The sequence below is a fragment of the Saccostrea cucullata genome, unplaced genomic scaffold (genome assembly GCF_032062105.1).
Source record: "Saccostrea cucullata isolate Sc308-1 unplaced genomic scaffold, CSIRO_AGI_Scuc_v1 ctg438, whole genome shotgun sequence".
Lineage (NCBI taxonomy): Eukaryota > Metazoa > Mollusca > Bivalvia > Ostreida > Ostreidae > Saccostrea > Saccostrea cuccullata.
The window spans coordinates 552500-576746 of record NW_026935125.1 but is presented as its reverse complement, the minus strand read 5'-3'; the positions used below and the strand labels follow the sequence as shown (position 1 = coordinate 576746).

Below are 24247 nucleotides of genomic sequence, written 5' to 3'. Positions count from 1 at the left end.
GAAATTTTAGATAACAACTTCCTATGACCCCTATTGATTCTGAGGTCAAAATGCCAATGGTCAAGGTCATTAATTCATAAATTCTATCTGTTTCAACACTTCAGTTTCTGTGAGATATCTCAAGAAACCTTTGCACGTTTGCAGTGAAATTAATTACCACTACTTGTTATCCCCCCGGCCCCCTTACCCACAAATAAAAAAAACAACAACTAGTTTTATTTTTTTGAAGTCAAAAGGACAAAGGTCATAAATTCATAAATACTGTCTGTGTGCAAATCTTTCCTTTCCAGACAATATCTCAAGATGTTTTTGAGCTTTTGCAAAGAAATTTTATACCATAAGATAACTCCCTATGGCCCTGCTCACCCTTATTACAGTGCTCCTTGAACCCATCCCCCTCCTTCTAGATCTGCACTTGCTCTTCTTCTTTCCTTAAGTAGGGGACACAAATTCTCTGAATTAGCTTGTTATATTTCTTACTCACATTCATTTAGAGCTTTGACAATTAACATATTCAAAAGAATTTGTAAATTGTCATACTAATACAATTTTGATGACAATATGAAAGACCTTGACTACCTATAAATCGTACAGATTTACAAAGTGCACTTAACAATTGGAGCATCATGGGATTATCTTATGAATTTAATTATTCACTCTTTTTATTTACAGAATTAATGTTTATTATTTGCATGCAGTGTCAATGCATAAAACACTCTTGTGAATTAGCCTAACCTACCCTAAGGCCAAGTCAATGATGAAAGCTAGTGCATCTAGTTCTGACGAAAACTTCAACATTCATACTTCTCCATTCATTACACAACTTTTGGCAATTGTACATTTATTTTGTTTACCAAGATCTCTTGTAGACAGTGCATCTGACATTTTATGCTCAGGAAAAACAAAAGCACGATACAAAATAATTCTAGAAAAGATTTTTCCGTTCTGACTAAAATAAACTACTAGTACCTGTTAAACAGGAAAACTGCTACACGTAACATTAGGCAAATGAACTGTGTGATTATACAAGATGTACAAGACAAAACAAATTTTAATTTAAATTGGAAACGTCACAGTGTAGCCACAAAACCCTGTACATTATGTTTACACAAATACATTATGATGAATTAGCCTATGGATGTTGTGGTCACTAGCTTTTCTGCGGTAAAGGGACAAATCTCCGTAGACATGAGCAGACAGGTGATTGACCAACAACCTTGACATACCTGAGTGACAATACACATAAGTACTCATCCCTATCATATCTGGACTTATTAGTACTTTAAATTTACTATCAATAGGTATCAAGGTAACTTTTCCACCACAATTGTCAATCTAGACCACAAAGTCAACACTTATCACTGATTAACCCTGATATTAAAGAGCTTGATCTTAAACACCCCTTGTAAGCCTATTGAGAAAGTATCGACAACATCAATTCTAGGGTCATTATAATTCATACTCCCTTAATATTTTAAAATTCTCTTAACTTTTTTTCAGCTATTTACCCCATGAGTTTCATGCTCACATCAGATGCACACACTAGAATCTAACGTATGCCATGACTTTATGAATATAATTTTAATTCTTTCTGCAAGACCAAAACATCATAATTCATGGCTTTAATGAATTAATACAAAAATAAAACTTGTTCTTACATACATTTATTCTTAAAGACTTCATTTAAATTCAAAATAGGATACACATCACAGTTAATCAGAGTAAACAAAGAAGAATTCATTTGCTGACAAATGAAGGTAATATAACATTAATCAAATAATGCTTTGAATTCTGTGCATATAATGATATACCAGTAATATACGTATCTGTATTACTATACATGTATTATGCATCTCTTTGTAATATCTGATAATACTGATATTATGTGCTTGTCTACTTTATCTGATTGTCTCGTTTGTTTTGGTATACTGTTGTAAAATGTAATAGCTAAAAGATGACTGTTTCAAGAGGTTTTCCGCCTGCAGGATATTAGTTTAGAAAAACGTTAGACATGATGTTTTTATTTTGGACAGCCTTTAACCATGTAATAAGATGGTGAAAATCTAGGTCTTGTCACCAAAATAAAGGAAATTAAACATGTCCATGCAAACAGGCCTGCTTCTCCCCTCATAGCTTTTCTGATGAACAATGACTAAAAATACTGATTATGATCTATGAAAGATGATTAATTATTATAATATAAATAAATTTTGATATATATAACATGTGTATAATGGAGAAGATTAAAAATAATGTGAACAGTGCTGCACTTGGAGCAAAAGAACATTCAAACATTGTATAGTTTTTTTTTCTTAGGGGTCATAATTAATTCTGCAGAATACCAATTCTGTCCGCAGGTAGAAACAGATTTTTTAAATGTCATCACTGTTTTAAATGCATTAAACTTATTTCTGTGGAAAATTTGTATCATTGTTCATATATAGAAATATATTACAAAGGGGAAAATGAATGTCTACTATTCCCTGAAAAATTCAAGTTTCTAATACAAAACCATTTTGAATTGTAAACACCAGCAAACAGTAACGCCCACTTTTTTAAAACTGTAAAAATTATATTGAACCCCATACCATATTCACCAGATATATGTAAAATTGTTTGCAAATTCCCTGTAGGTAACTGTTCAACTTGTACCCAGTATATTGTAAATTCACGGGTAAGACAAGGTGTTTGGGGTTTGGGTTGGGTATATTGTCTGTATACTTACTGGGAGAAGGGGGCACCTGAAGTTCATTGATCTGCTGAACACCTTCACAGAAATCATCAAAGTTGATTTTCCCCTTTCCTTCAGGGTCTAATATTTGAATAATCCCAACAATTTTCTGTAAGAAAAAAATGACTTCTTTAATACATCTCATCTGTATAAAATCATTCTATAACATTATACCCAACACTGACTTTGCAGTATTTATATTAATTGGGTATGCCATAAAATAAATGAAACTTTCTAAGGTAGAAAGATTAAGTCATAAATTAATTATTGAAAACATTATGCATAGAAAGAAAAGGTGAATAAATGTTAAAGCTGGAAGGAATTTAGAAGAAAATGGATTGACTGAAAGTTGAAAAAAAAACTCCTTATAAAAACTTTTCACAAGCAGCACAAGATTATCTATTGAATTGGGTATGTACACAAGTGACTTATCAAGCACCTTTAATCACAATGCACATAACCCAGAAAAAGGGAACTTGATTAAGTGTAGCATTTGAAATGGTTAAAAGCAAAATGATCTTTGAGATCTTTGAACTGAATTAAGATATATACAAAAAAATATATGTGAATATACCTTTGTTACCAAGGTTTTCTGTGTCTGCAGGTTGTACTAGTATGTACTTTATATAGGATAAGCCATAAAGGAAGTAAAGATTATTTACATATATGTATTCAGTAATTCACAAAGAATTTTACCTATTCCTTAAAAAAAAGAGATAACCACATTATACCTAAAGAGTATCAGATTATATCTCTGCAAATTTTGGGTGTCAAAGTAATCATCCCTGAAATATTTATTAATTTTTTGTAACCATACTTCAAACTTCAGTACAAGTGAAATATGTCAAATCATGACAATGACTGTAAAACTGACATGTCAAATTAAACAAAAACACATAACGTTACCTCATCATCACCAAATTGTCCGAAATGTTCTCTGGCAAGATCTTTAAAATGGTCGACCGTGATGTACCCTTCCTTACGTTCATCACAAACATCAAACACTGTCCTAAGCCGTTCTCTGACATCTTCATCCATGTTTATACCTGAATCATACACCCACCGATTACAACACAGGTAAATATCGCATAATGTAAGCAAAGAATCAACTACAGCGGAAAAACCAACGCTAAGACAAATTAGTGCATATAAAAAGCTTTTCTAATGCAGATATATTTTAAAAACAATGCATTTGATAATTTATTATTAAACTCAAGAAATGTAATAAACTATCGATACAAGGACGAATGTAAATAGACAGTTAAATGTGAGCTTGGTTTTGCGTATGAATATTCCCTGATAAACTTCCGGGTTTTAAGGGGCTGTTTCAAAACCTGTTTGATCGAAATAAATGTTTAATATGTTTTTAACTTTAAAATTACATGGTCTAATCAAAAGATTTTCACAAGATTTTTTGGAGGATAACATTTTAATGATATCCCTAATTAATTACGACCATATGTTGTTTTTTTTTTGTTATTCATTTGTGTAAATGGCATTATGACTGTTGTGAAATTTTACAATGAATGACTGTAATTAATATTTATGAAATCTGTGTGTAAAAAATATTGGCTAATTTTAGACTTAGCTAAAGGTAGAGTAGCCAACAGTTTATATATACACTTTACAGATAAAATAACATTTAAATATAACAGACCTATAATTAAACTTACTTATCAAATGCTTTATCAATTTTTAAGAAAATGTACTCACAGTAAAGTGCCATGATGAATTAAACTTCTACCTCGGTTTGAGTTGGATCTACATTAAAATTTGATTTTTTTTCTCTCCCATTCACTCCCCCTATAGATTTATTCTGATTTTATTTTCCGTATTGACATAGGGAAATTAAGTTTGAAAATTCAATATTTTCACCCTAGTACGTCTGTTGTTATTCAGGTGAAATGAATAAATAACGCCAGGGACAAGGAAAAGAAAAAAAACACCCGACGTTTTTATCGAGGGGGGGCCAAACAAGCTATGCTTTTCTATATATCCGCATAATTATGGGACCCCCCCAGCTCCTTCGGTCATGGACTTGTACATATAATATCTATGTTTCTGTGTATAAATCTTAATGGCCAAACACCTGTGTACAAAATGTTATTTAAATGAAATCGTGGACAGGTTGAGAATAGAACAATTCAAGAGAAAAAATTAAGTCTCCACAAGTTCTTAAAATAGTAACACTTATCACTATCATTGTTTTTAACACGTAGTTTATAACTAAATTATCGCTTTTAATCATATTTTTGCTATTTGACCTAAAAATAAAAATAAATCACTAAATATATAAAATTAAGCAATGACTTGTGAAAAGAATATAAATATAAATATAATAGCAGTGCAATTTATTACTAGATGACCAAAAAAAAAAAGTCAAAATTAATTGATTTCAAACCATTCAGAAAAGGGTTCAAGCATTTGGTTATTCGCACCCCTAAAAAGCAATATAGTCCCAACACATGACGAAAATCATCACCAAGCATTCGCTTTAAGAAAGCATATAAGCGGCTTACAAAAGTTTTCAGAAGTAATTTATTCTTTATAAATTAAGGCTGCATCAAGGCTGCAGTTTATGTTCTTCGTGTCGAAATTTCCTTAAACCCTTCTTAAAAATATCTCTTGCATGCAACCTTGATAGCTGTTTAAACCATCCTTACACCTCAGGTACTTGACGCTTTAAACCCTTCTCTTCATTTATATAAATATCCCTGTTCTATATAATTTTCAATTAGGGATACTTCTATCAGTTTAAAACGCTAAATGAAGGAGTCTTTTTTATCGTAAAAAAATAAATTAAAACTCTAGTAATAAAAAAAAATCTGGAAAAAATATCCCACCCTAATTAAAAAAAACAAAACAGTTTCTAGTTAAGGACATATACAAGGTACCTTATCTACTGATAATTTTTCAAGATATTTAAACTTATAATACAAATATTTGAAGCTGTACATACATTTATAGCAGCAATAAAACGTTTTATATAAACACTGTCATATCTATATATAGATATAATTTAGTACTCCCAAACCGGTACTACTTTGTATTTTGTCTCCCCCTGTAATTTGCCCTTTTTGTTATTTTGTTCATTCTATTTTTCTCTTTTGTTTAATTTTCTATTTATGACTTTTTCTGTTTTTTTTTTCTATGTTACTTTGTTCACTTTTGTTTGTGTTTTTTTCTCTCTTCTTTTGTACATTCTTTTTTTATCACTATTTGTTTTGTACCTTGACCTAAATGTAGGGAGAGGGCTAAAATAGGCTGCGCCTGCTGCCCAATCCTATTCACAATAACATCTGTGAATAAAATATTGTTTAAATTAATACCATAACATGTTCTTAGACAAAAACAAATCAGCATGATTGTATTACCAGGGGTTTTTAAAACATATCAAACTATCAAATTTTTTTGCATTTAACAAAGAAAAATGTACAAAAATTACAAAACATAAATTCCAGAATTTTTTTCCTCAAAATTTGTTCTATAAGAAGTGAACAAATCCATACATAGACATTAAAAGTATTGCACACAGGTCCTTCGTTTAGTGGAACTCTTCAACTCCAGGGTAGAGCCAAATAAAGTTCAAACTACATTGCGTATGACCTTAAGGATGGGGTGTATTTTTCCGGATTTTTTTTTTTACGATAAAAACTTCAGACTCCTGTGGCTTTTGTTTTGGACAAAAATGACTTTACGTCTATAATTCAAATAAAGCTTAAATGTGACTTTCTTTGGACACCAACACTTTTGGACCTTGAACTTTGACATTGACCTACTTTTGAAAATCTTTAATTTCGACAATAGAAATACAAGACCAATGATTTTTAACTTATGAATTTTACCTTGGAGTTTGACCTACATTTGAAAGAAAACCTTTAAGCATGCCTGTTTGCTGCTAGGGCTCTCACGTAATGTTTTTCTGTTTTCCAAGACCTTTCTTTAAATTACCTAAGCTTGGCGTTTGACACATTTGATACACCTCGAGTTGCCATATGAGGACATCAGTGTTTCACCAGTACGTCTTGTTTTATGCCCGGTAACGCAGCATACCGGGATACCTCTGCTGAATCGAATATAGTTGTTAAGATCCAGACTAATATCAACCAAAGACCAAAATATCCTGTTATTTTTTCTTGTTAATTGAAACAAACTTCTTTAAAAAAGTTTTAGGAAGTTTACCTGGCGTTACTTAGTTACTTACTCTTTTTACCAAATGACCAATATATCATCATCAGACTGACTAGACCCGTAGAACGCAGCTGCATGATGGGGTAAGGGTGGGTGGGGATGGGGGAGTTTGCTATGAATCTGATGCCATTGTTCCAGTCCATTTGGGAAAGGGTTGCATTTTTGTTATTTACTCCCCTGACTATAGTACGAGAGAGAGAGAGAGAGACAGAGAGAGATGGGTAATATATATATGATATGGTCTAAATAAAATTAAAGTTACATGTAGTACATAGCATCTGAATTCTTAAAATGTCTATCAGCTTGGGACGCTTCCTTTTGAAATATTTACCGAAACAAAAAGGTAAATAATTTAATGACATCCATTTTGAATTGATTATATCAACTTCAGTTGCTCTCTTTACTTTGCTCTCAAAGCTAAAACTTTCTAATGCCATGCATGTATTTGTCACATGTGCACAGACATTGGAACACAGTCATATATATAGATAAGGGTCGCCTACATAGCCTGAAATGACTATAGTATGCAGTGACGTTGAATAATGAGGAAACTGTATATTCTTTGTACCCTGCTAGCGTCCAAACATGGTCCACAAAGAAAAGAGGGCAAAGAAAGAGGGTAAATATAGAACGTTCATGTTTTCTGATTCATTTTTTGCCTCCTTAGAAATATGCTTATTTGTGTGTCTAGTATTCAAATATAGCTGACACAGCAAGGTTACAGGCAGAAAAGATATCTGGCCTTTTCTGAATTTGAATATGGCAAATACATAGAATTGGAATTATTGAATGATTTTGCTTGAAAGCAATTTTACATTATCTTAAGGTAACTGATTTGATTCCGTACATCAACATTACACTGTGTATCAAAAGTCTGATTGCTGTGATTGAAAGACACTGCATGAAATACATGTACATAAATTACATACTGGTACATGTATATGTTTTAAAAAAGTGTAATCCGACCCACCCAAAGCAAACTGCATAATATTTATAAATATCATGACACACATATTAGAACCTTAAATGACCGTCATTAGAACATAGCTAGGTTCAATTCCATAATATCGATAAGGCTTTGAACTTCTACCGTGTAGATGGTCTAAATTTATTTCTGGTCAAGGGTATACATATGTATAAAGATTGAAATCAAAGACACATATAATGATTTTCTACTTGGTTTACTTCATTGCATTCAAGGAGGACAGAAAATTACCAGATTGTGTAACTGAACAAAAACTTTGAGTGATGTATAACACCAATATAACAAATATATGTACATGTATTTCTAAAGACACTCCACACGGGCATGTAAAATATGTTCATTATCAGGTGATTTTTTTTTCAAATATAGAACAATCTTAACGAAAGAACATTGATTGCATAATTAAGTATACATGTAAATGTCTGACTGTGCGATATTGTGTTGGTCACTTTTATTATGCACAAATAACAAATTCTCTTATCAATTCTTTATATCAATAGTTAAGTACCTGAAAAATAAAAGTACCAGATGGTATTTTTCCCAACAACTTTGATCTTTAATTAAGCAAGTTTGAACACTTACATACAAACGCATATGGGGTTTCGGATCGGACCATCCTAATAGACATGTGTCACTAAAGTATTATACATATTACTAAAATGCAACAATTTTGGGTAACCGGTATCAACTCAAAGACCTGAATAAATAATATCTCCAAGGACGGTCGAAGTCAAGCAGATACTTAAAAAAATCAAATAACCCCGAACCCCCATGAGAAAGCATTCCTAGTTAAAAAGAAAAAAAACAAAAACAAAAAAACCACACATCTCAAATTCTTCATGAAATGGTAAAATTAGAAAGTACGTACGACTTACTATGTCGTACGTACGACTTAAAATATTTTTTTTTCAACTGGCAGCAATACGCTTCCGTAGAAATACAATAATGACAGCTAGTAAACATTCTTAAATTTACAATAATATTGTTTTACCTCAATGATTCCTCTAAGACGGAGATGCAGCACCACGATTATGACGTCACAATCATTCTTATTGACTATGACTTCATGATTGTGACGTCACAATTATCCTTGCTGACTATGACGTCACAATTGCATGACGCTGAATTAAACGTTATATTCACACTTTGACATGGTCTGGAGTCAATCTCTCACCAGAGGGCGTAATACGCATCGCTACAACACCTATATAAGTGGTACGACAACTCTGGGCAGAGATTGGTCCGGAGTCTGTTATATAGAATAGAAGGTATTACGATCGTAGTTTGCGACGATTTAAATACCAAAACAAAACCAAAAAGGTTACTTGGGAATTCATTATCAACAAAATTTGACCTATATAACTTGAACTTGCCATTCATTTCTAAATGTTTTGGGCATTTATTGCTGTATGGTCACAGGTGCTGCGAAGAGGAAAAAATAGTGTTATTATTTAATTCTTTACAGAAAGACAAACAGAGCGTATCATAAAATATTCATCGGTAAACATTACTTCTCTTTCCTTACAGACCGCGAAACATGAACAATTTTTTGGGAACGTCATCGTTGTTTATTGTGATTTTGTCTGTGATAGTTTACTGTTTCCTATCCAAAGAAAGCACTATTCGAATAGCAACTCAACTTAACAATACTTACGACTTCATCATAGGTAAGGATAGCTCAAAACACAGTAGGTTGACTTAAATTTTACTTTTTTATTTAATGACCTTGCTGTAAACTTTTGTAAATTTTGCTTCTACCTCCACCCAATAAATTAAAACTTGAAAGAGTGATATAAATTTTGTATAACTGCGTTGCATTTGGTGAAAGAAACAAGCTATCAAATATTCATTTACAATTTTTACAATCCCACCTTAATTTTTGCACACAATTTTATATTGTATCGATCACTGTCGTTTTAGTTGGTGCTGGATCTGCCGGCTGTGTGCTAGCTAACCGACTTACAGAAAATGGAAAGTTTTCTGTGTTATTGCTAGAGGCGGGGGCCAATGACTTGGGGAACTATATATTCGATGTTCCCGGGTACACCGACAAAGCCGTTCGAACACACGCCGACTGGGGCTATCACACAGAACCACAAAAACACGCCTACAAGGCGTACACCAAAGAGGTAACGAGGTATAGTATCTGTGTAAAGACTTACATTAATATTAGTCTCAAGAAAATATCCATTCCAGATTTATTTGGATTACAGACATCGACAGTAAAACTATTATTGACTGTCTGATATTTTCATAGGTCAGTTATTGGCCAAGAGGGCGTACTTTGGGAGGGACAAGTACAGTCAATAGTCTTGTGTATCATCGAGGAGGGCGTGGTGATTTTGACAAATGGGCGGAGCTTGGGGCTAAGGGATGGGACTACGATAGTGTGTTACCATATTTTCTAAAATCAGAGTCCTTCCAATCACCATCTTTTAGAAATAGCAGTAAGTGTTTGGTTTTCTAGTTACCTTGATATACCAAAAGTTATATCAATTTTGCTTAGCATAACATCATGTCAAACATAAAAATTACTTTTAAGAATACCACAATACGAACGGACCAATGAAAGTAACCGAGACAACAATCACACCAATATCAAACATCTTTCTAAATGGCGGAAAAGAGCTTGGTTATAAAATCCATGATTGTAATGGAGACGATGGTGACCAGGAAGGTACACTTTTCTTCGTTCGTACGACATACATGTACCTTTAAAATGTAATAAACTACAGTTAAACCTAGTTATCTCGAAGTCGATAAAAAAAACGTTCAAATCACTCTGGCATATCCATGGTTTTTGAGATATCAATGTTCAAGTTACTAAAGTTAAACTGTATTTGATGCCGAATAGACATTGTATTTGTCTCTTGAATTAAAATTTTGTACGATGTTGTTACAGGTTTTTGTAGATTACAGACTTTCATTGGAGACGGGTTACGGTCCAGCACTGCCCGTAGCTTTCTACTACCAGCTTCTGATAGAGAAAATTTACACATAGCAACGAATTCTCATGCGACTAAGGTAAAACTTCTTTAAAAATCGCTATTTTTAGATAACATTATACTTTTATTGACTGGGTTCGAGGGCAATATGCATGCGTTGAGGCCGGTATATCAAAGGTAAACGGTTTCATACGAGGGGTCGACAAAACGCATTTAATTTCCTAGAGAATACAGTCCATTGCTGTTTTGTATTATTTTTTAATTTTCATTTTGACAAATCTTACATTGGCTTCCATGCTTGCAATAACTGATCTTGCCTGCAGTGTGACGTAGAAAAATGTCATAGTGGTCCAACATCGCTTAGACAGGCCTTCTTCCTTACTCAGCGATCCAATAGTATTATACCGATTTTTTTGTTTCGACTGCTCGGAAAAAAAAAATGTAAAAATATTAGACTTTTTAAACATAGATTTATGTATAGGATACAATTTTCTAGGGTGTTTTCTGTAGAAAGTATGACATTTTGACTTTAAAACTATTTTAGATCAGTTTTGAAGGGAAAACGGCAAAAGGTGTTTCATTTATTCGGAATGGTATAAAATTCACAGTTAACGCTAGAAAAGAGGTCATTGTATCTTCGGGGACAGTAGGATCAGCACAACTTCTGATGTTGTCCGGCGTGGGACCCAAAGCAGATCTAGACAAATTAAAAGTTGGTATTATTTCAGGTATATTGTATTTGTTGCTAAACTGCTGATTTAGGATAAAGTTACTTAAGTATTACTTAAAGTTGTAGACAGTTTAGTTCCGAAGTCCTCAAATGGCAGAAAAGGCAATAGTCCATGTACCGTTCTTGTAGTTATGAGACTTCGGAATTTTTTTTTTCTTTTTCATGACGGGAGACCCTGAGATCATACGAGACTGATGGCTGGCTATTTTTATTTACAGATTCCTGTGGTGGCGGATCTACCTGTGGGTAAGAACCTTCAGGATCACATGATGTTCCCCGTCATGATACAGGTGAACGAGTCCATCAGCGGGTCGGACTGGGTCTACGGCTGGTGGAGTCAATTGCAGTACGTCCTGTTTAGGTCGGGTAAGATGGCGTCTTAGCTGACCCTTCTTGGTGTACTTGTAGCTATTCTATGCTGAACTTTTTATATTTCATCAAAAAGTCAATCAAAAAGTGATTTATAAGTACAAGATGAACCTTTGTTGTAGGTTTACTTAACGTCTGCTCGTACTGGTATACCAGTATTTGACTTTTTTTCCTTAAAAAAAAAGAACCAGAACATTTCATAACCTTATCAGCAAGTTAACTTTCTTATCAAAAATTAAATCGATACATTAATGAGACAAATTGTTAAATCAAAGGGCCATTATCTTTTGCGGGCATGCGCGAAGCAGCTGCATATTTCCGGACCAAGGCAACTCCAGAGGACATTTCACCGGATGTACAATACCAATTACACAGTATTGATATAAAGTACGAAAGACGGTTCTCCTTCTTGGATTTCGCAAAACCAAAGGTTTTTGTATTTTACATGTACATATACCAACCTTTATTTTTCCATCTGCATATTGAATAAATATACATATCAATGAACTTATTTCTTTATAAAATCAAATTTTCTATGTTTACTCTTTATATGACTGATGTTTCCCGTAGATGTGCAAGAAGTTTTGAAGGATTTATTATTTTTATCCTTGCATTCAATTGAGGGGTCGAATAAATGACGTTTTTCTAACCCCAACCCCCCCCCCCCGAAAAAAAAATCCTATTCACTGTCTCATTTAAATATACGCAGTGGCCATATATGATCTTTTAGAGTTTTTGTAAAGATTTCTCTTTTTTAGGACTTAATTTTGACCTTCAAGATGAAAAAATGAAAATTCCGAAACCATATTGACTTCCAAAAGAGGATTAAGTTTCTCGTAAAATATAGCTGAGACTCGTGGAAATGCAGTTTTTTGTCATTAAGAAAAAAAACTTATTTAATCCCCAATTTTCCAAAGATGATTCTGAAAATTTAGCGGAACTCTTTTGCACATCTACAGGACACCATCAATCATATTCCCAAAAACCAAATGGCAGGAAGATTTAGTTGATATAGAACAATTTGGGTAACAACGATGTACCAGAAAAATCCATTAGATATACTTTAACTTGTAACAATGTTTTAAAGGCATTGACAGAGGGAAAAGTAATTGAAAAGGGGAAACTTTTCACCATTGGGATAATGGCCCCACAACACCCCAAAAGTATCGGAGAGATCCGCCTACGTTCTTCAGATCCTTTTGACTTTCCCATAATTGATCCGCATTATTTAGAAAATCCAGATGACGTCAAATGTTTCATTAGAGGTGAGTTGTAGAAAACTTCATCCAAACTTCCAAAAACTTTGTGGGAAAAATCGACTAGGTGATAGATTTTTAAATAATAATGTTCAACCAAGATTTTGAAATATAGCATTTGTTAGTTTAAGGGATTCGTATTTGTTCAGAAAACAATTTTTGGTCTTACCAAACATGCATTAGTAAAAAGAAAATGAATAGGAACAACATATCACAAATAGCTTTCCAGTTCCTTGTTACGCAGTGCATGTATTTCTAGAAATAAAATTCACAACTTGAAACTGCTTTACATTTCACTTGAAGGAATTCGTAAACTCCAAGATCTTGTTGCCACAAAATCTTTCCAGTCGGTTGAAGCAAAAATTGTGCAGATAAAGCACGAGGACTGCCGATCGAAGGATAAGGATAGCGATGAACATTGGGAATGTCTCGTCCGTCACTATGCTCTAACAAACTACCACCCCACCAGTACCTGTACAATGGGGGGTCCTAACGATAAATCAGCGGTGGTGGATCCAAATTTAAAGTAAGTTGTAAATTATATATCTCTGAAATAAGAAATGATTGCAACGCGATTTTTTTTCAATTAATAACCATTGAATGTTTATGAATATGTAAAAATAGAATTACAAAATAAATATTTTTTAAGATAAGGATTTATATTTTTATCATAGAGTAAGGGGCGTGGCCGGACTACGAGTTGCTGACGCCTCCATTATGCCTTTTGTTCCTGCCTCTAACACTAATGCTCCAGTTATAATGGTTGCGGAAAAAGCAGCAGATATTATACTTAGTGCTTATAAAGCATAAACTTAGCAATAAATTTAGCCGATTTATTTTTTAACTGCCACTTATTCATTCTCCAAGAGTTTTAATGATGCGCGAAATCATTATCAAGCATATATATATATATATATATATACGCATTGACTATGTTTTCATGAAGCATTCAAAAATAATTTTAAAATCTTTGCATTAGATAATGATTCAATGAATCAATGAAGAATTCATTAAAAAAGAATCTTTTCTTCGTGGGTCAAGGACCAGGATTGCAGGTTTAAATCTCATATACTGGTATTTTGAGGCGATTACTTATTCAACTTGAGCAGTTACCTTCCGAGCCAGTATACTGTACTAGATGTACTTGTTCTTCAAAGCTCGGGTATCCGTCTCCGTCCTCTAGTATCTGTACTGTGATACTGTTTTCCTCGACAAACAAAAAGACATTTGATCCATGCATCAAAGAACTACGCACGATAACTCTCGACTCCCGCCTACAATTTTATTCAACACTAATGGCAATTTGGCCATAGAATCTTTGTTTAATGATAAAAAGAGTTCAATTGTAATTGATTTATAATTTTGATACCGGTGTTCAGTAGTTAAAAAACTATTAATTCCAGCTCTTTTTATTGGGGGGGAGGTCCATTGAAATCAAGCTTGGAAGCATCAGCATATTTAAAAATATTCGTATAAATTTTTCTTAAATCTTTTCTTATGTTCTACGCTTATAAAGATTTGGTCATCGTCGGATATCCACTGGTGATCTCGTCTTTACTCAAAACGAGATCACCCATGGGTATCCGACGATGAGCTTTAAATTGGTATGAATTTGTGAAATAAAGAATCATTAACCTGTAAAAAGGAATTTTGTTTCTCGAGGAGGGGATGCTTTAAAAATATTTTCCGTGTCCATTGATTTCTATAGTGAAAAAGCAAGTTTTACCAAAATTTTAGAGTCAATTCTCTTTGTTTTCCCAAATAAGTAATGTTTTGTGAAAATCCATATAAGTATCTTTAAAAATTATTTAAAATTCATCAAATATGTTAACTTATGAAAATTGATTAGAAGATAGACAGGAGATCAATACATGTAGTATCGTTCGCAGTTCTTTGTGTTTTTTATTTTAAAGTTAATATACAGGGACGTAGCAACAGGGGGGGGGGGGGGGGGGGGCTGTCCCCCAACTTTTTTCCCAACATTACCTTTACTATTGAAAATGTCCATTGGAAGGTTGGTTGCCCCCCCCCCCCCCCCCAACTTCTTACCACAGTATAGTGATATGAAGGAAATATAGTATGGTATGCAAAAAAATTGGAAGTAAAAAAGAAGTTGGCCTTGGAAAAAGTTGGCTACTCCCCCCCCCCACTTCTTACCATAGTATAGTGATATGAAGGAAATGTAGTATTGTATGCAGAAAAATTGGAAGTAAAAAAGAAGTTGGCCTTGGAAAAAGTTGGCTACTACCCCCCCCCTTTTTTTTTTCTTTTTGCTTGTCAACTTTAACAGGTTAGTAAAGAATTCAATTTCTTTATTGATTCACCAAACATGTTGGCATAGAACCATGTTACATATAAAAGACAAATAATAAAATACATACATACATGCAAGTGTATGGATCAGTGAATTCAACTATGCAGAGTATTACAACTTGAAAGATTTTTCTTTGCTTGCCCCCCCCCCCCCCCCCCCCTTTCAAAAACGATGCTACGTGCCTGATATAAAAAAAGAGTGATGAAAAGTTTAACAGTCTGTTTGACTGTTTGTTTTCACCACGTAGCAAATGGTCTTAATTATTGTCCAAACCATGCAAACGATGCGCTTAGGCTCTCATATGTACAATTTTACTTTGCATAATGATACTCGGGCCATTGTTAATCAGAGTTATCTTCCGTTGCACGTTCCTTGAAATATTCTCTTTTAAAAATATTCCTCTGGATTTATTATCTGCATACATATGTAGATATAGTGTTTATGTGCATGATAAAACTCCACATACCCAACTCCACCCAACGCTCCCGTTTTCCTCTCAATGCTATGTATCAATAAAATTTATTTTGTTCCTATGTGAAGCGTCGGTGGTGTAATGGTCAGCATGGTTGCCTTCCAAGCAGTCGATCCGGGTTCAATTCCCGGCCGACGCAGCTTTTTTTTTTTTGATTTTTTTTTTAATCTCTTATTTATTTTTTTCCCTTCCCTGACCTTCATGGAGAGTCTGACAGATTTCAAGTGATTGGTATGCGACATATGTTGTATTCAGAAAGCAGAAGCTGCTATTTGTGTTATATATAATACGTATGACTGATGTTCAAACCATGCGAGATGAGTGAAATTATTCAGTATTGTACTTATATGGCTACATGATAAGTCGTATGCTGCTGGCTCTGCATTTTGACATTTCGCCACGATACCCGCGTCAGTTGAACATATTAGTAATGATTGAGTTTGTACATAAAAAAATCGATCAAACAATTCCTGTATTCATCAGCTTGTCTAATCCATGGCTGCAGGGTAAAGGTATGTCACCATTCGCGTATATTTAGCCATAAATTTTACTTAATTTTTTTTACATTCCATTAAAAAACTTTCTTTTTCGTCTGGAGATTATGTAATAATATATGATTTTCTGTGTAGGATGTGTATTTATTTCGATGAAGTGAGAACAATCGATAATTTCTGCTTTCATCTGTGATATATCTAAGATTTTAGAAATACATGTATGTCTATATTGGCTATATATTTTTTTTACCCCCATGAGATTAGATGTGTTAATGGCTAACATAAGAGGCAAAATCAGTTATAACTGAGACGGCCAGTACCCGTAATTCAGTGTTCTATTTTACGATTAAGTCAGTTTCAGTTTATGTAAATCAAACCTGGTGATATTGATCCGAGTTTTACCGGATGGTAATCTAAATTGAATACCCGACAATTTAAAAAAACTAGAAACGAAAAAAAATCAATATTTAATTATTACAAAGATTCATGCGCATAGATTTTATATGATTAGGAAATCAATATACATTTTGTAGTAGTGAATTAATATCTAGACATCACAAAGATATGAGGGATAACATAAAAAATATGACATTTTATATAAATGATTTGCTTCAAATTTATCGGGGAATGCTTTGTATGTTCCTAGAAACACTTGTTGTCTGCACAGGAACGTGGAAGTTTGGGAGGGGGTTACATTTGTGCCAATTGAGAAAGCTTTAGATTTTCTTACAATTTGCATTTGAGAAATCATGGGTACTTTAGCAATCAAAGCATGTACATGTATGAATGGATTTCCGAATTGAAAATGATTATTCTTCTAACGTCAATTTATAAGATTTTAAATCACTTAAAATTTACTAGAAAACTTAAAGTACAGTTTATTGAAGGAACAATTTTTAGATTATCTAAAGGGTATAATTATTAAATGAATTTTTTTGTCTGAAATGCAAGTTATTGTGAATTTTTGCTCTTTTTTAAAATTTAATTTAAATGATTTTTTTTTAAAAATTATTTTAATCTGCATTTCTTGTAAATAATGACATTTTGCTTCCTTCTACAAGTCTTTTTCAGTTTCATTTAAGGCGAATTGCTTTAAAGATTTGGGAAATTGTGGGAGAATTTATTTGAAGTCAATTTGGTTTATGTTACAGTTTTTGAAAAATATATTTTAGAATAGCGAAATCTTAAAAAAAAATAAATAATAGATAAATGACGAAAGTATTTTTATTTTTCTCCTACATCTTCCGTTCTCTCGTGTGTCCGATTCGTTTCATACCATTACCATCACCATCATCGTGTAATTATTTATTACTAATTTATTTATGTCAGGTTATGTTGATCAATCCGAAGAACATAGATTTTTTTTCTTCTCAATGTAAGCTCACCTGGAACGAAGGCTCAGGTAAGATTTTCCGTTGGATATTAGTTTGTTGTCTGCCGTTGTTGCCCTAATTTTTGGCGATGGCTTTTATCTTCAAAAATTTTTGGCTTACAGTATACTTAGGTACAGGGAATTCAAATGGACCATGCACTCTTTCAAGGCGAGATATAATTTAGTAAACACTGAATATTCGGTTGAGTCATTAAAAATCTAGATTCAAAAAGTCACAGGGAATACAGACGTGAAATACAAAAGGGCTATCACTAACCGTACAAAAACAGAGGCCAAGGTTTTCAAAAGTGGATCAAACGCCAAGGTCAAAATTGTTAAAACTCCAGGAAAGGTCTTGTCACATGCATAAAATGAAAAGCCCTAGCCACAGCCATTCAAAACTTATGTTTAAAGTTTTTTTTAAAGAATGTCAAATTTCAAGGTCAAAGGTCAGAAAAAAATATTTTGTCAAAAAAAGAACTTAACATAGGAAAAACACATTTGAGTTATGAAATCTCTGGCACCAACCGTTTATAAGTTTTGGTCATGGTAAAAGTTAAATAAAATTTTGCAAAAGTCGGTCAAAGTCCAAGTTCAAGGTCAATTGGTCAAATATGTTGGTTTCTAAAAAGGACTCATATATTGTAATAGGCCATACACTTATGAAATATGAAAACCATAGCCCCAAACTGATTTAAAAAATTAAAGTTAAGAACAAGGTTCAAGAACAAGGTTCAGATTTTTTTTGCGGACAAGCAGACAACTACGCCAGAAAGACAGAACAAAAACTACTAGTATGCACGATAAACGGGATAAGGGGATAAAAAATATCACCCATCTTCCTCTTGAGAACAAAAAGCTTTAACGTTTATTATGTCCTGTAATCGAAGAATCGGGGTTTGTAGTTTTTGTCCCGTACGTCCATGTGTCTAACTGTTTGTCCGCAAAATACTTTAACCTTGCTCATAACTTTTAATTGGCTGAAGCTGTGGTTTCATATTTCACATCTGAATTACTTATGACAAGTTCTCTCTTTGGGAACTAACATATTTGACCTTTTTCACTTTGGAGTTTAATCGTATTTTTGCAAAAAGTTCGCAAAAAGTTACCAAACTTTAAACTTCGCCATACATGTAACTCTTGAACAATTGATGCAAGAGCGGTCATATTTCACGTGTGTATTTATGAAAAGACTTTCCATGTGTGTAAATATTTTTGATCTTTTGACTTCTTTGACGTAAGGGATTGACCCACTTAAAAAAAATCTTAAACCTTTGCAACAACTTCAACTTTTAGTACTAAACAGTTGGTATTATGGCTTTCGGTCAATTCTTTGATTCAAGACCATCCTTTGGATACCAACATATATTAATACCTTTTGACACTGACCTTCATTTGAAAGATGTTCACCTTCGCCATACTTTTGAACATATATATATAATTTTTATTTTGCATGTGTATTTATGATAAGGCACGTATTATTAGTTTTGACCCTTTGACTTTGTTCTTGGATTTTGTTCCATGTTTAGAAAATATGAACCCTGTCAATAACTTTTGAATTTTTGGTTTTCGGACTTTCATATGAACAAAGCAGATGTGCGGATTCAATTTGATTTTGTCAGGACCCCTTGGGGGCTGGGTTGGGATCACAATATGGGGTCAGAAATTTTCTTTTAAAGGAAAGAAAATCTACAAATGGACTAAGGTGATTTTGAGCATTGTGGTCCATAGTCCTCTTGAAAAGGGCAAACTCTTTACCTAGAACTGAGCCATTGTGATTCTGGTGAGCATTAAGGCCCATGATCCTCTTTTTTTTATAGCTTTGTAGAAATGGGATTTTTGGAGCGATGGAACAGAAACAGGGACATTTCCCAGAGAGTTCGCACAGAAAGTCGTCTGCTGGAAACCATAGGCTCCGTCATCTTTGTCTTCTGTAAACCATTGTTTGTGATTGGCATAATACTGACCATTGTAATCAACACGGAAAAAGATCCGACGGATTCTATTTTATCATTCCGGATCATCGGACCCGTGTGTCTAGCACTCTCTGCTGTATTTTTCTTCATTGGTGGTTTCATGTCCAGTCCGTATTTTTCTCTGTTGAAGGAGAAATGTAAATATAAGGGACCAGGTCCCATCAAGAGAGTTGTATATAAAGACGAAGTCGTTGTTATTAAGAATATTAAAGTGCATCCATTAAATACACAAGCTCCGGTCGACCCTCCTGAAAATCAATTGACTGCTTGATGAAAAAAATTGAAATTTTATTGGAATCTCGTCTCAACGACAGATTCCTATAAGGTTTTGAGTTATAATAGTTCCTATAACGACGTCGGACGTGAATTTAAATATGCACATCGTTACACCTGAACTGTCAGGGCAGCTCTAATAATAGATATAGAAGGCATGGTCTACGGATTCTACGCCAAAAAAAGACAAAAATGGAGTCTTACATGGATAGGAAACTTCCATATGGGATTAAATTCTAAAGGCAAGTACATTTTGTTAAAACAGTATATTGAACAAAGTGCAAAATAGCACGGAGAAATAAGATCTTGACTATTTCAAAGAACCACCATTGTTGCGAACCAGAGTTGTGTTTTGTTTAATGGACCACCCACCTAACATTTTTAAATGCTTTTTATCTGTGTGTAAACAGCTAAGAAATTTCGATCGATTGAACGGCATTGTTTCCATTTATTTTCAGAGAACGAAGTATCTTCGTCCACGATGGAAGTTATTACGATATGCTAGATCATCTTTACTGCGGTGATCACCAAATTCCAACTGGGGAGAGATGAATAATTGAACAGTTCCGAAGAGAAGTCCAGGTAAATAGACCCTCAAAGCATGCTTCCTTCTGCGATAAGGTTCGATTTCTGAGTTGTATTGATGAGAAATAGGATGTACTATATCGTAAGTTCTAAATACGGTCACGCAATAACAGGATCCAGCCGATGAACGACATCCGGTGTTGTTTTAAAAATGTCAATACGTGGATCTAGATTTTGAACTGTAAACAATATTTTTTATTCCAGCCATTAATTGAATTGTTTACTGAAGTTTGCTCTGTTAGATTGCCATTATCGGTTTTGAATTTGTTTCAGGCTTCAAGAAACATGGATGTGGTACAAAGCAAATACTGGAATGACCAAATCAAAAGTATGGTGGGACCGTGTATGATTACGTTTTCCATCCCCCTTACCATTCCTGGCTTAACCATAACGCTTGTGGCGTTCAGTGATGAAAAATCTTTCCCGGTGTATGGACCACTGCATATAACTGGACTCATCATTTTAGTCATTTCGGTTTTCCTGATCCTCTTTGGTTGCATTTTGAAGTTTATTTGGAAACCCATTATCCTACCAGACATTGAACGCCAGTTGTCTCCTCGTCAGTCTTTTAGAAGTGATTCATTTTACAGGAAAGAAATAGAGCGCATACAAAGAGAAAACATCCGAGAGAAAGACGTGACAGAGACGAGGCGCAAAAACAGTTCTACAGAAACGGGAGAAACGGTTCTGTGTTCTCAAAGAGACCCAGAAATGGTTAGATCGATAGATGTTTCTGATGCAGTAAGAAACTCAAATGAAAGTGAAATCAGACATTTAGAACAAGATGATGGAGTAAGGTACACAAAAGGTGACGATAATTTATCAGCATTCCCTCTCCAAGACTATACTTTCCCCTCCCCACGGGGAGGCCGTTTACCCCCGATAGAAACTACGGACAAAGTGGGCGTGTCTCGTGGACACAGTTCTGATAATGACGGGCAGGGCATTTACAGGAGTCGATCTCCTGGCGAACTTGAGACCTCTAGAAAGAAGAAAAAGAAACGAAAGCGTCATAAAAAAGAGGAAACTGAAGAAGGAGGTGTGAAGGGAGGGGATGAGATAATGGACATTACCAAGAAAACCTCCAGAGAACCCCAACTGCCAAAATTACAGAAAACAAGAGAGCATTTAGTGGATGAAAACGCCTCAGGGTCAGTACTGCAATAACCCCGACACACATCACTGATACACCTTGCTATATAGCCACTTTGATTTGATAGCTTAGTTGATACTTTATTTTAGGATCATAAAATATTTGATTTAATGTCACTCACGTGTGTTTAGATGCTACGAAAAACGAGCACGGTAGAATTTGACAGTAGTGAGTATACACAAAATGCATGCAAGTGTTTTTCTCTGATCTTATCGCATAGTACTATATTGAAAGATTTAATAATTTCAGAATCAGTCCAGGGAATTTGTTTTATTAGAAATGTTAATGCATAACAAAATGATGCAGAACAATAGTCTTGAGTTATAAAATTCTCGGTGTTAAAATCAAAGTTGTTTTGTAATAAGTAATCATGTACACATCCGAGAACACCACAGATTAAAGTTATAATATGGTGAGTAAGATTGCATAAAGAGATTAAAATAAACTAGGGATGTATACTTATATAAGAGAGTATTGCATCATTAAGTATTTAGGTCAAGACGTCATTAATAAACATGCATGCACTTTAGCTATAGTATTGAACATATTAAATTTGAGACTGGATTTATTATAAAAAAAATCTCTACCTGTATGCTTTTATGTTATTTTAAAAATTTTTTGCATGATTTCAACTGAGTTTTGCCTGAAATATTCATTACATTCAACCCCCCCCCCCCTTTCTCTCTCTTTACCGTTCTAAATAAATATTGTAAGCTAAATGTAAGTATTGTTTATTAATTCTTGAGTGTCTCCGTAACGATTATTTAAAAAATAATTGATACACTATAGTACCTTAATCAAAATGATGAGTTTATGTATCACGATTTCCTACTACAAAATACTAGGATATTATGTCAATGCATCTATTTTCTAATTTTCTCAGAGAGTCCGTAAAGTCTTCAAACTGTAGTCTGCTGAATGAGGAGACATCAGACTCAACAAAGAGAAGAAAAAGACGAAAGAAACGAAAAACACTGAGTGCCATGCGACAAGAATCGCACGACAAATCGGATACTGGCGGTGACCAATCAAATGGCCGCTCTAAGTCATTCGGATCACAAGTCAGTGATGACGTCACAAATCGAAATCCATCCGATTCGGATAGCGGTCGTCCGGTGGACTCTGACTGAACTATATGCAGCCAAAATTGTTCTGTCAACAAACCAAAGAAAATTTATTTATATCATGATGGCATTTTAAATTACGCAATTGGCGTAGTGGTCATCCGTCCTTTTACATTAATTCATAAAAAAAAAACATAGTGGGAAGAAAATCTGTGATATATTTTTTTTAACATGCCATAATACTTTGTAATTGTTATTTTGTAAATAAAAGTTCTAAATGTCTTTTGAACAAAATCTCTATATATTAAAACATTAACATTGATGTTTCTTTATTGTTAATATCTTTTCAAGAACATAAGAGCGTAAAAGACGGATGGACATCCCGATTACTATATACCCTTCCACCTTTCAGGTGGGAAGTGATTATTATACCCGCTTGAAAAGTGGGAGGGTATACAGTAATCTGTGCGTCCGTCCGTAAGTCTGTTTGTTACGCTTTAGGGTACCCATCTCTTATCCACAATTCCTCTTATACCACTGAGTGAAATTTAATGAAACTTTCACAAAATCTTTATTACATATTGCCATTATTTTACTTTTTGATCTGACACATATTTTGGGTTTCCCGGCCACAGCAAACACGGTCTTTGTCATCAGTTATAACCATATGGGAGGCCGGGGGGTATCATTTAGTACCTCTAGTATTCACAAAGGATCGCCGATGTCCGTTCATCTTCATTTCTTTTTCGAATACTCAGTAACTAAAAACAAAGAAAAGTTACTGTGAACACACTGATACTGCTGAATAAAATTTAAGGAGACTTTCGACAGATTCATAATTATATAAAGTCACTGTGCATCTCATATTTTAATTTTGATCTGACGCTTATTTCGTGTTTCCCAGAGAAAACCATGGACTTTGCCATATGGGAGACAGGGGTATCATTAAGTGAGACTGCTCACATTACCTCAAGTTTCTTCTAAAAATTGATATTTTGTTGTCATGTATACTAAAATATTCATTTGGTATGGAGATTAAAATTTGACACTAATATTATATGAAACTAGAGGTACTGTGAGCAATGAGCTCACTAAATAATACCTCCAGCCTCCCTTATGAATATAAAGGGAATGTCCATGTTTTGTTGTGGGTAACCCAAAACGTGTCGGATCAAAAAGTTGTATAGGAGGTGCACAAAGGCATTATGTAATTTAGATTCTGTGAAAGTTTCATCAAATTTTATTCAGTGGTATAAGAGGAGTTGCGGATAAGCTATGGAGCGTAACAGACAGACGGACGGACGGACATACCGATTACCATATACCCTCCCGCTTTT

General features: G+C 33.9%; 2 protein-coding genes and 1 non-coding gene across 5 annotated transcripts; all 3 read left to right on the top strand.

Annotated features, from left to right (window-relative positions):
* Nucleotides 1-1705: 1705 nt before the first annotated feature.
* On the top strand, nt 1706-14051 carry LOC134241968 (L-sorbose 1-dehydrogenase-like). 2 transcript variants are annotated; one of them, XM_062723989.1, is made up of 12 exons: nt 1706-1757; nt 9435-9574; nt 9828-10036; nt 10165-10354; nt 10450-10584; nt 10810-10931; nt 11397-11564; nt 11801-11948; nt 12227-12381; nt 13039-13216; nt 13511-13733; nt 13882-14050. In XM_062723989.1, exons 2-12 carry the CDS (start codon nt 9445-9447, stop codon nt 14015-14017), a joined length of 1794 nt encoding a protein of 597 aa, XP_062579973.1. In that variant the 5' UTR covers nt 1706-1757; nt 9435-9444; the 3' UTR covers nt 14018-14050. The 2 variants fall into 2 exon arrangements, with proteins under 2 accessions (XP_062579973.1, XP_062579972.1); XM_062723988.1 differs by lacking the exon at nt 1706-1757 and adding an exon at nt 7405-7541 and having other exon boundaries at nt 13882-14051.
* A 2009-nt stretch (nt 14052-16060) lies between these two features.
* On the top strand, nt 16061-16132 carry Trnag-ucc (transfer RNA glycine (anticodon UCC)). Its single transcript has one exon. It is a non-coding gene; the product is annotated as a tRNA-Gly (tRNA).
* A 4055-nt stretch (nt 16133-20187) lies between these two features.
* Nucleotides 20188-23141, top strand: LOC134241966 (uncharacterized). Of its 2 annotated transcripts, XM_062723987.1 has the most exons (4): nt 20188-20690; nt 20967-21844; nt 21978-22014; nt 22730-22867. In XM_062723987.1, the coding sequence occupies exons 2-3, from the start codon at nt 20979-20981 to the stop codon at nt 22000-22002; spliced, it is 891 nt and encodes a 296-aa protein (XP_062579971.1). In that variant the 5' UTR covers nt 20188-20690; nt 20967-20978; the 3' UTR covers nt 22003-22014; nt 22730-22867. The 2 variants fall into 2 exon arrangements, with proteins under 2 accessions (XP_062579971.1, XP_062579970.1); XM_062723986.1 differs by lacking the exon at nt 21978-22014 and having other exon boundaries at nt 20220-20690; nt 22730-23141.
* Nucleotides 23142-24247: the final 1106 nt, after the last annotated feature.